The sequence below is a fragment of the Pinus tabuliformis genome, chromosome 2_2 (genome assembly GCF_031772625.1).
Source record: "Pinus tabuliformis cultivar Carrire ecotype Pingquan chromosome 2_2, CPIR1, whole genome shotgun sequence".
Taxonomy (NCBI): domain Eukaryota; kingdom Viridiplantae; phylum Streptophyta; class Pinopsida; order Pinales; family Pinaceae; genus Pinus; species Pinus tabuliformis.
Genome location: NC_142300.1, coordinates 1115119133 through 1115134567, shown reverse-complemented (window position 1 = coordinate 1115134567; position 15435 = coordinate 1115119133). Strand labels below are relative to the sequence as shown.

The following is a 15435-nucleotide window of genomic DNA, read 5'->3' as shown; positions in this document are numbered from 1 at the left end:
TACTCCAAGTATAGCTTCTTTCTTCACATGAACCATAAGAAATATATGTTAATCCTCCATTGTTGTTGATGCTAGGAATGAAGCTTATTTTGCAATGTTGGTCCCCGTGGCTACCATAAAACCTTGATGCTAGACCTAATAAAGGTCTCTTCAATTCGCGGTTTCATAGCTTCTACAATTAGCCTTATTTAGTTGGACTTCGAACCTAAGAACTTCCTCCTTTAAAAACGAGATCCTTCTCTTATTGCAACTGTAATTTCGGCCTTACTATAATCTCAGATTTTAGAGGGTACTAATATGATTTCGGACTCCTACTGAGCCACCTTCGTATTTTTCGGGCTTCAATAGTGCTACTTCTATAATTCTCATATTCTTTGAAATAGTATTGTTCCTTTGTCTTGCAAACTTCGATTTTCTTAGATACCTTACTGCAAATTTTTCAGATCTCTTAGTGTGAATGCCCTGATGGATCATGTCATAATATGTATGTCCCAAGGACATAACTCCCACACGTGTGGGTCACATCAACCTGTCATCACCAATCTTCATCCCAGGAGGGAATTTAAAATTCGGCCTTCTAGCATATTCTCGGATTGTATTGCAAACGAGATGCATGGATTATATAGTCAACACTTTTCGCTAGACTAGGAGATGTGACATGACTTCAAAATTTATGTTCATTATTGAGTATATGCACAGGACCTCGTCCTTTTTCTTCAGACTCCATAGATTTTTTTGTTAACAGGATGCTTAGAATATGATTTGGCTCCCGCTCCATGTCTTTGTGGTCTTCAACATAGGACAAAGCAGGTCTCTAGCTTCCAAACAATGATCTTCCATTTGTCTTATTCTACTAACCTAGCTCTAATACGATGTTGGAAAATGGATTAGGGCAACATATTTAACTTATCGTTTTCCTTCTTTGACATTTACTTGTGATTTGATTTCTTCTTAACTTGATTATGTTAATGTTCTCTTCATCAAATAATTTCCAAACACCATAAAGATCACATGAACACAAGATATAGGCTCCATGTTAGGGGAAAACCCCTCCAACAGGGGAAAACTCAAAAGAAATTCTCTTCTCATCAACTTTAAACAAGAATTTCAAGACCATACTTTAGCCTAGGGCTCCCATCAAGTCGACCAGCATGCCTTCCCACACAAATGGAGTAGATATTCTTCAAGATGAGACTCTTCTAGCCTTACGGTTCTGCAACTTTAAGATGAGGCTCTCCTAGCCTTATGGTTCTACAACTTTTCTTTGTAACCTTGGATCTGAAAATTCTTGCATATATATAGACCGTCCAAAGCATAAGTAACAAAGATTTTAATCCTTCAAACTTCTCCTTTATTCTCGGCTCGTCTAATCCATCTTTGTTCATGTAGTCTTGCCCGCAAATCAGATCATAAACTTGCACTTACTTGTTGTACCAAAGGATGTCATAGACTCTCCTTTATATAGTCTTTCCAAGAGGCTTATTAAGCCTACTTTAAGCTGACTAGAGCAGGGCTGGCCGACTTAACTAATGGCCCTCTAAACATTTATAATTAAAAAAATTAAATTTCTTTGACTGACCCAAAAGTCCAATAGGGTCTTTTACATAATTACAATGACCAAGACTTAAGGCAAAGACCTAGAAGCATAAATGGATGTTTGACTTATTGACCAAATGACATAAGCATGAAACCCATGCTTAAATAAATAAATTTTCTTTTACAAAAATATTTTTCTTTTTCTTCTTTCAACAAGTACATAAGAATTACATAAATAACAATTATGAAGACCGATACTAGTTATACTTTTCAACATTGCAAAGGTTGCTACTTGGTCCTTCTTGGACCATTTCTTCTTTTTAGGGCATTTTGTAGCGTAATGCCCAAACTAGTGACATGAAAAACACTTGATCTTATCATTTTTCTTCTTCTCACCCTTAGAACTCATCTCACCACTACCACTACTCTTTTTACCCTTGGACTTAGTCCCCTTATTGGCTAGAGCAAAATTGTCTTCATCTTCCTCGCTCTTAACATGAGATCCAACTTGGGATTGTCTACGAATATCCTCTTGGACACAATGACCCCATAAACACTCCCAGTATGGAATGTTTTCTCAAGCACATATCCTATCCGTGAAGGCTTGCCATGACTTGGTGAAACCCAATAGGGAAAAATTTACTAGATCCCTGTCTAGAATTGTCTCACCCACACTAGTGAGCTCTTCCTTTACTTTGGAAAACTTGGTGAGGGAAGAAACTATTGAATCTGACTTGGACATTTTAATGCTTCTTTGCTTGTCCTTCAACACGAACTTCTTGGCCTTGCCTGAACTCTGATAGAGACCAATGATGGCTAGTCCACATTTATTTGGATTTCTTCTTCCCGCATAGGTGAGGAATAATGTGGTCTTTGACTCCTTTCAGATGATCCTTCTTGCCTTAACATCCATCTTATGATGTTGAGCCAACTGCTGAGGATTTGTGGGTGCGACTGGGACATTATCAAAAAATCCCAAAACCCTTGTTTCTCCAGCACCATTGTTATCCTCTCACACCACAAACAGAAATTGGATGCACCATCCAATTTGTCTTCAAATCTGAGGCCCTGATATGTCATCCTGACAAATGGAATTGTTGAATACAAATCACATTGCCAGAAACAATGCATATTTCCCAAAAACCCTAATGGCCAATTTAATTTGATAAACCCGCTCCCTCTAAATCGTAGAACTTGCTCCTAAAGATAAATTTTTGTTTGATCTTCAATACAAAAAATTGAGCTTTGGTACCATGTTAGATTTCTTTAAAACCCAATAAACGTATTTGTTCCTCTAGCACCACTGCCATCCTCTCACACCACGAACAGAAATTGGATGCACCATCCAATCTGTGTTCAAATCTGAGACCCTGATATGTCATCGTGACAAATGGAATTGTTGAATACAAATAGCATTGCCAGAAACAATGCATATTGCCAAAAACCCTAATGGCCAATTTGATTTGATAAACCCCCTCCCTATAAATCGTAGAACTTGCTCCTCATGATAATTTTTTGTTTGATCTTCAATAAAAAAAAATTGAGCTTTGATACCATGTTAGATTTCTTTAAAACCCAATAAACGTATTTGTAATCTTCTAAGTATAAAATCTAGAAACACAAACAATTGATTTGATCGAAAACTTAAATTACAAATTCACTGAGTTTTCTAACTTATCATGCACAACAAAAAAATAAATCAAAAGACAAACAATTCAACACATAGAACACAAGATATACCCAGGAAACCCCAACTCTAGGGAACCCTGCAACACTGTGTGTTTTTTATTTTCTTCAACAAAAGGGTTTTTCTTTTGAGAATTGCAACAAGGGAGAAATTTTCCTTTTATCACAAGAAACCACTCAACCAGCCTCCAAATAAATTGATCCCCCTTCCTGCACACTGGATCTACAAAACCTCTACGTAGATCTAGTCTTTTATGCGCGTGTGCACGCAAATATGCTCTCCTACGTGCATGTGTGAATGGATATACTATGTTGGGGCTATAAGAACTCGGCCCTCACTTGATTTCTTTTGCTCAGATGTTGAGTCACTGAGATCCATTAAAACCTTAGCTCTTACGTTGCTAATCTAACACACATTGTTTGTGTTCAACTGACTTGCCACTAACTTGCTCTATCTCAACCCTAATCTCCCTCTGTTAAAATTGGCAACTAGGGCCAAACTCCATGTGAGTCATCTTATTAATTTTCTTGGATCCCTCTCATTGAGAGGTGTAGGATTGATCTAAATATCATCCAATTCCAATAAATAGTCATGGAGATATGAATTTATTTGTGTTATGGTCAATTCGTCAAGGTCAGCGAGCAACCAAATATACCCCACTTGTGCTCAATGTTTCAGTATAAATAAAGGAGGACTTCAAGTCATTTGATATCATCTCTCGTGATCTCACTCTCCACTTGTTTGGGATTTTAGTGGAAGAGGAGGTCTAGAGGAGATGCCTTCTATGCAGCCCTAAAGAAGGGTCATCTAGGAGAGCCCTAGTCGTAGACTTGTAGGAGATATGGCCGTAGATCTAAGAGGCCCTAATCCGCAGCTAGAAGAGCCCTAATCCGCAGCCAAAGAGAGCCCTAATCTGCAGCTAAAGTGAGCCCTAATCTGCAGCTAAAGGGAGTCCTAATCCGCAACTAAAGGGAGCCCTAATCACAGCAAAGGGAAGACACTAACCAGCAACTAGAGGAGGCCCTACGTTGCCCTACCTAAGGGTGATATGGATATACCCTAGCCGCAACAACCTAGAGTCTGTACAACATGGGAAAACATGGATCTGAAGTCTGCCACAGGAGGCCAAGTGGCTGAGGTAAGTGTAGATAGTCTTAGGGCTAGAACAGTGATATAATCAGGATCCAAGTTTGTTGTGAAGAGGGCCGATACGGATCACTGTTAGGCCGAGTTCCTAAGGGTCAAACAAGTTGTTGTTTGGAAGTTATTTTGGCACGTTTTCAGAGGTCTGTTGCTACAACAATCTGTTGTGTTAGGCCGCAAGCCATAGCGCACAACTAGAGGTTGTGTGAGGGCTGTCAAGGGTGGACAACACCCTAAGCAAGCAACATGGGTGAGGAGACCTATGAGGGTATGTCGCAGCCCTTAAAGGGTTAGTTTGTTGACTGTGGGATGAAACTAGGGCTGCTGCAAGTGCCCTAACCAGGTGTGCAGCAAACAGCTGTGAAAACAAATGACAACATGGCCTAATTGGACTATTTGGGCATGTTGGTGTAGCTAGACATATTATGGGACAACAGCTAGTACAGCATACAGTGATGGGTAGCAATGTAACATAATGTAAAAAGGGTGCAACATGACTTGATGCATAGTACAACACTATGTATGATTCAGTTACATGATTGGATGCAGTGATGATTAGTGCAACATAGAGTGCAGATCCGTGATGAGAGCAGCCTAGTGATTGGAGAAGCACAGTGATAGAGCAGCAGCATGAAGTGCATAGCATGGTCATTAGGTCTAGCACTATGATGATGAGTGCAGCATCGTGCAGCACGGTGAGGTGCAGCACATGGACGAGATGTAGCACAATGATAGGTGAAGGAGTCACCTTGGAGAATCAATTGAAGCAGCATGTCTTCAACTGATCTCATGTGGAGATGATCTATTCTCTTATCTAGAAAGTCAAAGTGTTGACTTCTATTGTAAATGTACTATCTCTCTCTCTCACTCTCTCTGCTGAACTATTGAAGAACATAGAAGAAGAATTGATCAAGGGTTTCCCCACATTGGGGTTTGTCCTTGGCTAGCGCCACATCTTGTGTCCTCTTGTCTTGGCTTGTCTTCTGCGATTTATGTTTATGTTCTATCTGCAGTTTACTTTAATGCTGATGTGATTGCTAATCTGGAAAAGATTTTGAGCTAACTGTGAAAATTGAAATAAATTGCTCTAAGCATAGAACATACCTAAACTTAACACCCTCTCAATCATTGAGATTAAATCGTGATCAGGGCTAAGATTAAATCATAAGTTAACTTAAGAATTTTTTTATTTTCCTAAGTCTAACTTTACAAATTAGTTAAATAAATTAATATTCTACTAAAGTGGTTGTCTTGTAGGTCCCTCTGCTAGCCTTAGCACTTAAATAAGCAAAACCCTTACTTCTCTACTCCAATCAACATTCTTCAACATGTATCGTTACCACCATTCATTCAATTTAAAAGTACAACTTCCAGAATCAAATGATAAATGGATATCTCAAAGTGAATCCTCCAAATGCAACTTTAATGTGATTGATGCATTTCATAAAAGTTTCATAACACATCATATGAATCAATTATGTCAATTTTGGAAATTTCATATGAATCTATGCACCAATTAGTGATATTTTAACCAGATAGCAAAAGCATGCCATCTGTATCATTACATCATACATTCATCCCACAATTAAAATGCCAAAGTAAATGTTGAAGTCCAATTATCCAGAATTGTGCTTTTCAGATGTTATTTTATAAAGAAAAAGTGAAATGTGTTCTTTACTCAAGGTCAACCAAACAATTCATAGAAATTTAGAATTATTATTGCATATTGTGAAATTGTTTTAATGCCAAATGGGTTTAACTTCTACCAATATTATATTTTCCAAACCACAACTCCGACCTTAAGAAAAGAAATTGTAATTGGTTAAGAATCAAATTTTGGCTTGTAATTTGACATATGAATTGACCCAAAGAGTACAAGTTTGTGATATCAATAGAAAAATGAAGTGAGATTAGTGTTTAATGAGTTAAATTGCAAAAGTTAATTCCTCAGTTTGGGTTTATTGTTCACTTCCTCTGAAAACAAGTTAACCACTCTAGGAAAATCTGAAGATTTTTTAAAAAGTCTTATCTTTGTTGTCTGAAAGAAGAAGCTTTAACCAAGGAGAAACAGATCAAAAGTTAATGCATTGTCTTCATGTTGGTTGTTGCATTCAAATTTATTTTTGGTTTTAATTTTGGAGCGGATGTATAGACAGTATGCCCTAAAACTATCTATATTTGGTTTTAATTTTTGAGCGGATGTATAGACAGTGTGCCCTAATCGAGAAAAAAAAATACTTTCAAAGTTTATGCCACAGACTAAACTTAAAATTTAAATAGGTTTGATAAGGATAAAGTTTTCCTCCATTTCAATAACCCAAAATTTGCAAAGCGTTTTAGCTTCATTAATTGATCTGATTTTCTGAATTTGTGCTCTTTTCCGTTAGCAATTGAGTTTGAATCTGAATAATCTGTCTCGAAATTCGTAAATCAGAGAAGGAGAAATATTGTGTGGAAAACCCATGTTTTCCCTTTGTTAACCCCGACAATGTGACGAGTTTGGGGGGCATAGATTCAAGAGGGATGCAACACAAGGTCTTTGTATGCAGGGCGGTTCGAATGGTGTGGAATGATGAGGGCGTCCACTGTTGCATGGGATCTTCGGTGAATGGTCGCAGGTGAACCCAGGGGTTTCAGAGCGGACGTGACAGTGTTGAATCAGGTCGCAGCTTCTTTGAATCGAGAGGCTAAGGTCGACTCGGGACTGTCAATGTTCGCTAAGGGTTGAGCACGTGTTTGCTCGCTGGTGCATTTAGTTCTGTGCGAAGGTGGCTCAGATGGTGCAACTCAGTTTGTGGGGTTGGTGGTGAGGGCGGGTTTGAAAGAAAGAAAGAAAGAAAATTATTTTAACGTCCACAAGGCTAAAGATAGCCTATGGGACAGATTGCTTCTTCATTTGGTTGATGTATTCAGCCCTTTTCCTGTGAAGCCTCGCAATAAACACTCCCAGCTTCTTGGCAAACCCTTCACTAAATAGATTATCCCAAGAGCTAGCTTCTTGAATATCTACATAACTTTCAATATTGTCTTTGAAGGCATTCTAAAATGAAGTGCTTTTCTGTTTCCACTTTTCAGGAAGAATAAAAAATACATACTCTTTCCTCCCACACTTCTTTTGGCCTTTTCCAATGCCCAGTTTCACAATGGAGTTGATGAGAATTAGTCCTTAACTGAGCAATAAGAATTTTGGCTCTCCAAGAAATATTGGCCTCTATGTACATTTTTTATTGATGATTATGAGTAGGATTAAACACTTCAATATAGTATTTTTTCTTTCTCCCTAGCTCCTTATCCCAAGTACGCTTGTGGAACTTCACCATAACAAAAGCTTTTATCTCTTTGTTGTTTATAGGATGTGTGTTCAAGAAAATACTCCATTTACTAAACCATTTGTTATTTTGTTGCATCCAAGTCTTCTTTCTTTTGCACAATATGTCATTAAAGACAACCTTAGGCCATCTTCCCTCTTCCATTTGCTCAATTTTTTTTTTAAATACCTTATGACTCGCACCATAGCAATTGCTTCAATAGGAACAACCCTCGTTTCACTTAACAAGATAGCATAAGGAACTACACTTTTAATTTTGAATTTGTTTGTAATCAAACGCTTCTGAATTTTCTCAATTTGTTTCTATTGCATGTCGGATGTACTGCTGGCCTAGAGTTCACAACCATAGAGAATCACCAGAATCACTAGAAGCCCAAAAAGAGTTTCGAGCCAAGTGGGCAGAGGGATCACATGCAGTCATACCTCCAATTGTGAGGTGGGGTGATGTGAAGTGATAGTCCCAAGAGGGCTAAAATCGGGCAGGGTCCATTGAGAGGTTTTATCTCATGGATCGTACCTTGCTACGTGAGCCTAAAGTACATAGTAGTGGGAGGAATCAGTGGGATTGATGCAGTCAAATTTTTCAGTTGACAAAGGCAATAGCAGTCAGAGACTTTGATGACAGATGCATCATATTGATTCAGGTTGGATGTTTTTTTTGCTTCTAGAGTTGCTGGAGCAACAACACTAGATAGAAGTATTGCATGCAAAACATTCCAAAGATTCAGGATCAGGAGTTGAATTCCTTTCTTGTTGAGAGGGAGTGTAGAAAATAGCAACAAGAAATGTTAAAAATAGAATCCAGAAATTCCAGTTTAATTTGTCCTTGAATTAAACTGAGAATTAAAATCAAATTCTATTCTCATAGCAACTTGTAAATAGTTAGTTAATTAAGTTTAATTAACTTATCAGCTTAGGAATTTCGAGTTGGAAGACTTTTTGAAGTCATGTATATGTTTTCCCTAAGTTTTAGGGGTCTAGTATGAATTTAATTGTGAGTTGTAATTAAATAACTTAGTTTATTGAGTTAAGTCTAGTTAAATTAGTTCCAAATTGTTTGTGGAACTAATAGAGAGTTAACAGTCAGTTGATGCACTAATGCATCCACTAGTGCTACTCAAGTTAACTGAAGATACCCTCATTAGAAACTCATGCATGTCGATTCTGAGAAAGACTCGGTTGAGACTAGAGTGTAGGGACAATGTACTATTAGTTGTATTTGCTGAGTTGTATAAATCATGCATGCAATCAGGAACTGGACCTAGTTTGGATTGCGCGGTTTTGGATGCACTGGATTCCCATTAATATGGGCTATTCAACCATAGGAATTGCACAAGGAAATAGGAGCTTGGAGAGCAGCGGAAGAGGCTAAGGTTTGGCTTGAGCTTGCTTGTGAGCTGGGAGATTGATCATACTGGGTGTTGGGATTGTTCTTGTGAGAACAAGCATTGTATTATCATCTTGTATTTCTGATATATACAATACAAATAGTGGGGTTTTGAGTGGTGGCTTTCCCCAGATATTGTTATGTGCCATTGATTTATCTTCCTCTTGCTATTATTGTTTTCATCGATCTATTGGCTTCCCCTGGTTAAAAGTAGAAGTAGATTCTTGTCCTATGCTTTAGTAAATTGCATGAACTTGTGAATCTATAGGATTTTCTATAGTTTTGTTATGTTGTTGGGATTGTGAAAATTCAGAATCCCCGAATCACTACAATTGATTATATTTCTCCTACTGAATCAAGTTATTTACAGTATTATATGGTAAACATCAAAATAAATACAATAGCTTTCACAACTTAAACAATATGCGGAAACAAGAACTTAGCAAGAAAGAAATCGCAAGTGACATGTTTTTGGGAAAATGTACTCGGAAAAACCCAATGTGGAAAAACCAGTTCAGCAGCTAAGGGTTTGTATTATTATGCAGTAATTTCTAAGTACAATTCTTCGGACGCCCAAACTGGAAATCCTATAAAAAAATCTAACTGGACAAAAAGATAGTGAGATAATATGACTGGCACTGATCTGTGCTGGAAATGAGCCTCTGCATTGTCTCTATGTAATTTTTGCATAGTATTGTGTCACACCCACGTAGTTACTACATCACTGCTGGGACTCTGTTGCACCTCGTCTCAATCCTCTAATCGCTGGAAACTTCAGCCCTCTGGCCTCCCGGTCTCATACCCCGACTCCCGCACTAGATCATTCGTGTTCCCCAACAAAAATACAAACTCCCTCTGAAGCTCTGCGTTGCCACAATGTAGCTCTACTCTGCCTCTCCAGACTACTCTCTACCCTCTCTGCGTTGCAATCTTTGGATCAGGAAAACTCCCTCCGGAAAATTATCACTGCCCCTCACTGCAAGAAATCTCCTCGATCACCTTATAGCGACTATTGCATTGTTCTTTTGAGAAAATCTGTTATCTCAAAATCAAGCCCTGGAAGGCTGCAAACCAGGAAGACTTCAAGTAACTATTTCAAACCAATCTTTAGACTAAGGCTTAACCTCCCTAGCCTGAGAGGGCTCTCTCAAAGGGTTATTGATTTTGACTAATAATGAGATGGCTAACTCTTGTGGAATAACATTGACAAATATGAAGGCTGGACAAACATTAAACTAATTTCCATTGGGCCTATGGAGTCAACCATACTTCAGTAAATAATGATACTGCCTTTACATAGAAGTCAGGGCATTTAGCATTTAGATGTTCAGAACACAACTCATATAAAACCACAGTTCATAAATGCATACAGGGAATCAGAGCACAATCAGTGAATTCTGAGTGATTACACATCTATGCAACTGTAAAAGACATTAAGGAAGAAATAAAATCACACATTCAGAACATGGAAATCCTTCATGAATCCTGAGAAGAAAAGTAGCCAACTTATATTACTGAACTCTGTCTTTACATAAGCCAAAACAGTACTCTGTTATAAAATTTTCCAACCCCTATTACATTGCTGTTTCAGCTATATGTAGAGTCCTTATTCTAACTGATTCGAGCTTCCTCCTCCAGCATGAGGGGAATTCGATATCTACCTCTAATGACACCTATCAACTATTTAACTAACTAATAAATACAAAAAAGTGCTGACTGGAGTTTTTTAAGAGTTCTAAATTAACTATGACTCTAACTCTATTTTCCATGCATAATGGCTTCTCCTTGTTCTTTGACACCTGGTCTTCTTTCGATTTGGGTGAGCTGGATGTTTTAATGCTCCATATTGACCTTGAACGTTGAATCTTTTAACTGCTCAGGACTATTAACTGCTCAGGGGTATTAGGAGATTTCCCTTGCTTCTCGGCTTCAGTTTTCCTCAAAAAGTTCGAATGTACATAAGCATGTCTTCTAGCCTTTAATAACCCAAAATACAGCAGACTGCCACGTCCTTGATGTGCTGTCCACCGTTTTCATGTACCTGTGTGATGACAAAACCTTTCAAAAAGATTTGCCGCTTTGTCAATCATAATTGATCAATTGAATTGTAACATGCAGCTACAGCAGTTTCGTAGCGCGCTACGAAACTGCTGTGTAATCTCAAAATGACTCCCAACTCGAAGGTACTCAGATATGTTATTGAAATAGCCCTGGAGATAAGAGTCTCTTGGAAGAACCACTTGTTGCTCTAAACCTGGTTGAAGCCTTGTAGTTAATGCAATGCTTGCGAAAGCAAAACCACTGAACACCAATAGGACTGCAACTTTCACTGCTGGTATGCTTAGTACAGGTGCATGGATATTCTTCATGTACTGCACCAAAAAGGCCAGGTTTTTGGTGCCTCCTGCCCAAATTATCATGTTCAAGTTCAGTTGCTGATGGACTAACTCTAATACAAGGAAAGCAATCAACTCTGTTTTCTTCTGTTCTTATCAAATCAAATGTTATAAGAGAAACAAATGCAGTCACTTGCAGTAAGAAGTCCACTAACACCGCAAGCACTAGAAATGGAATAACTTCAACAATAATTAAAGTGGACTTCACTCTAAGTGCACTGAATAGCCCAATAGATCCAAGTACCGAAAGGACAACAACAAGAACCCCTGACAAACCAAGTAACACCTTCGATGAAACATAAAGAGGTGAAAAGTGTGGTGAAATATCACCCAGTGTCACTGATATGTAGGCAAACATGACAATGTAGCTGATCGATATGGTTACAACATCAGCAGTGCTCTCCCTCTTAAGTTCTTCCTACACAGAACTTTCTGCAGAAAATGCAAGAGTAAGATTGTGTAACTTTGCCATTGGAATAAGGTCTTCTTTCACTAAACGAATGAAAGAATTCTCCCATGCTAACGCTTTTCCATTTTCATGTCCTGTCCCTGAAATTGAATTGATGAAAAATTGGGCCCATAAGTGATCATAGCTTGCTGAATGGCAGAACATATTTCTTCTGCAAGTAGCTCCTGATCAATATTAGTTTCATTTGCTGGAGTTTCTTGATCAATATTCTGTTGTTCATTTGCAATAGGTTGTTCAATGCTACACTTTGATTTTGATATCTGATAAAATTTCAATCCTTCCCCAGAGGGATTTGGCAACAGTGGTGGATGCAAAGCATAAAAGTCACCAATGGAAGCAGCCAGAGACTCAAAACACTCCTTCTCTTCATCCCAATCAACGTCATTTGCCAAAGTCCAAACAAAACGGGGAAGACGGTCCATGTCAGGAGTATATTGGTCGAGCACTAGTGGAAGGCTATGCAGGTTTCCTTGCTTATCAATTCTAATACCAAAATATTCTGCTAACAGTTCAGCCTTCTTTTCAAGAAGTTGCATGTTCAACTTTGCAATCTCGTCTTTTGGACCATCACTTTCCTGCCACAATCCTGCTTGCTCCTCTTCATCGAGGGCAATCATAAGCAATTCAAAAACAGAAGCAGGATTACTAAGTTGTATAGCATTAAAATGAGCAAATCGTCGCACAGCCTGCTGATACATAAGCTCCCTACTCAGCGTCACAACATTTACAAGATACAATTGTGTTTTATATTGCAGCAATGCCAAAATATCATCTGCCATCCCCACATATGTACATTGTTTAATGATATCCAGTAAGCCTGAATGAGTATTGCAGTCGATAGCATTTACCAATTGTTGGATACTTGTCAAATCTGCAGTTTCTTTTGGATTGCGTCTTTGTCTTACAGCACACCTCATAACAGCCAGGTCACCTTGACTTTCTTGACCTCCAACAGGCTTCTTTTGCAGGAATGCATGAATCATTCCTGCTGGATTTGAAGAATCAGTGCGTACCACCATCTGCAGCAAGATGAAGATCTGATGTGGCTTCTTTCATGAGTTCCGGCTCACCCTCAGAAGAACATTTCCCCGATTTATCTGATCAGCTTCATCTTTATTTGGTTGAGACGGGGCTTCATTCAGCACATCCAAATGATCATTGTATTGGAGCCGTGATGGAAAATACTGAACAAACCCATTCTTCCTGAAAGAAGATGAATTGAAATAAAGTGAAAGCGCTTTTCTCAAACACAAAACATTGTACCAAGAAAACTCCTGTTCACGCAACTTTGTGTGAATGAACACTGGATCAGCCAAAAACTCAGTTGAATCATCCTGTAAAGTGTCCCGCTCCTCTCTGTCAGACGCTATATTTGAACTTTGTGAATAGGCACCTATTCCAGTTGAAGGGGAATTCAGAAGAGATGGGTCTGGTATCCCCTGCTTTAGCATATCAACCGTTAGCATGAGTCTCCAGAGACTAATATCATGAAGGCCCTCTGTCACAAGCAACAGCACATGGCAGACTGAAGCAAGGAAAACGCCAAGCTAGAAAGTGCCCTGAATACCCATTAACTCATGAGCCAACTCAGCTGATAACTGCTCTCCACTTAAAACAGAAATCGAAGAAGATCCATCAGGCCTCATCATTTCCGCCAAAACAGATGCACTAAATACAGGCTGAGTGTCAAGGAGAATAAACCGCTCAACAGACATCCTCAGTTCAGTGCCAACACTACAATGCCTTGCCATCGCTCTAATTTCTTCTGACTGCACTGGTACTATTTTGAAAAGCCTGATTGATCGACCAAACCCGCAGAGTAAAATACAACTGCAAACACGTACCAGTACCAAGACACCTAACGACCTAATGATGAGGATAAGCGGTCGGGTATGATAGACGAAGCGTATAGGCTGACAACTGTTGATGGATTTTGCTGGATATGACAGCTGTGAAATACTTGCTATGGATTCAAACAAATCCCCAATTTCGTAGCGCAGCCAGTGCAAAATATGAATTATGCGCTACGGAATCACCTAAAACATGTTGCGCTGCGAAACTGATAAAGGGATTTATGCGCTGCGGAAACACCTCAAAATTATTGCATGAGCTACGAAATAACCTAAAGAGCTTTGTGACACATAGTAACTTTTGAACAAAACTGACACATGGCTATGAGACGGGGATGAATGAGAATGACCGGTGATGAATTAGAATACATAGTTGACTCAAGACTCTAAAAACAAAAATCAAACTTAGACTAGCACCGAATTTTTTTTACCATCAAACTAATGTGAGCGGTTTTCAAATTAGAATTCTTAAGTGATAACAAAATCAATCTCTAATCTCTCACTTGATGTGTCTTCCAAATGCCCATCAAACCTCTTCTTATAATCCTCTCGTTGATCAATCAACGACTCCGTTTAGATTCTAATCAATGGCTTAGATCATTTTGACTTGATCCTCGTCTTAAACCATTACATCCTTAAAAACCATATGAGCACCACCCACAAGATTGAGATCATTGAAGTGTTCAAGAAATTAATCCCCATAGTTAACCTATTCATCTATTTGTTTTATAGTAAAATTAAGCTGAGGTGCTTCCAAGATTTATAATTATGGTTTTTGTGATTATGTTTATGTATTTTATCCTTTACTGGTATTATAGGTAGCTGACATATGCGTATTCAGGACAAGTAACTAAAATATTTATCTCTACCCTTCAGCTATACAACGAAATAAATTCAAGTAAGATTCTTGTTCTATTTTATGAATAGAAATTGATATTTTATTGGATTACAGGTAGCAAGCCAAATCTTGCATTGGTTGCATGAAGAGGTAAAAGTGTATAAAGAGAAGGTGAGCAGAGATTTTTTGGGACTATCATTTGAAGTGGGCAAAAGTCGCACAATTACTTTAGCTGCCAACATTGATGTGAAGGAGTATAATATAAATTGGTTGCTGGTTGTAAAAGATACTAGTGGTATAGTATTGGAAAGTAAGTTTAGAGGATCCTTGAAATTGGAGAATTTGTATGATATTGTCTTGGATCTCGTTAATCTATGTAGATGATGTTGGTGGTGCCTAATTAATTTTTAACGTTGAACAGAAGAGAAATGTCTGATCCATTTAACGTTCTTTAAACTTTACATATATAAAGGGTACTTACTTTTTGTTTTCATTTTTTTAATAGACGTGTGTTTATAATAATTTCAATTTTCTATGCTATGAACGTATATATATATGATTGGAAAGTCAAATAATTTCAACATGCGATGCTGTGTTGTGTTTTCTTACATCTTTACAAATAATATGATATTGTTTACCTCTTTACAATAAATGTAAGATGTGGTTAAAATTGCGTTCAAAATACATTTTTTGGTATATAAAAAGTTAAATTAATTGTTAGGTATTTGATAAACTGTGTCAAGTTTATATTTTTCTATATTATGGATTTAATAGGGATGTTATTCACAAATAGGGGGAAGT

General features: G+C 38.0%; 1 protein-coding gene and 2 pseudogenes across 1 annotated transcript in view; 1 reads left to right on the top strand and 2 right to left on the bottom strand.

Moving 5' to 3' along the window:
* Positions 1-15098, top strand: part of LOC149197309 (mediator of RNA polymerase II transcription subunit 17-like) — a 345852-nt gene extending 330754 nt beyond the window's left edge. Inside the window, exon 8 of the mRNA XM_089408644.1 lies at positions 14749-15098. Within this exon, the coding sequence (XP_089264770.1) occupies positions 14749-15018 (270 nt within the window). The 3' untranslated portion in view covers positions 15019-15098. The remainder of the gene's footprint in view (positions 1-14748) is intronic.
* LOC149197311 (DNA mismatch repair protein MLH1 pseudogene) lies at positions 11997-12965 on the bottom strand (annotated as a pseudogene).
* On the bottom strand, positions 12999-14498 carry LOC149197310 (uncharacterized; annotated as a pseudogene).
* Positions 15099-15435: the final 337 nt, after the last annotated feature.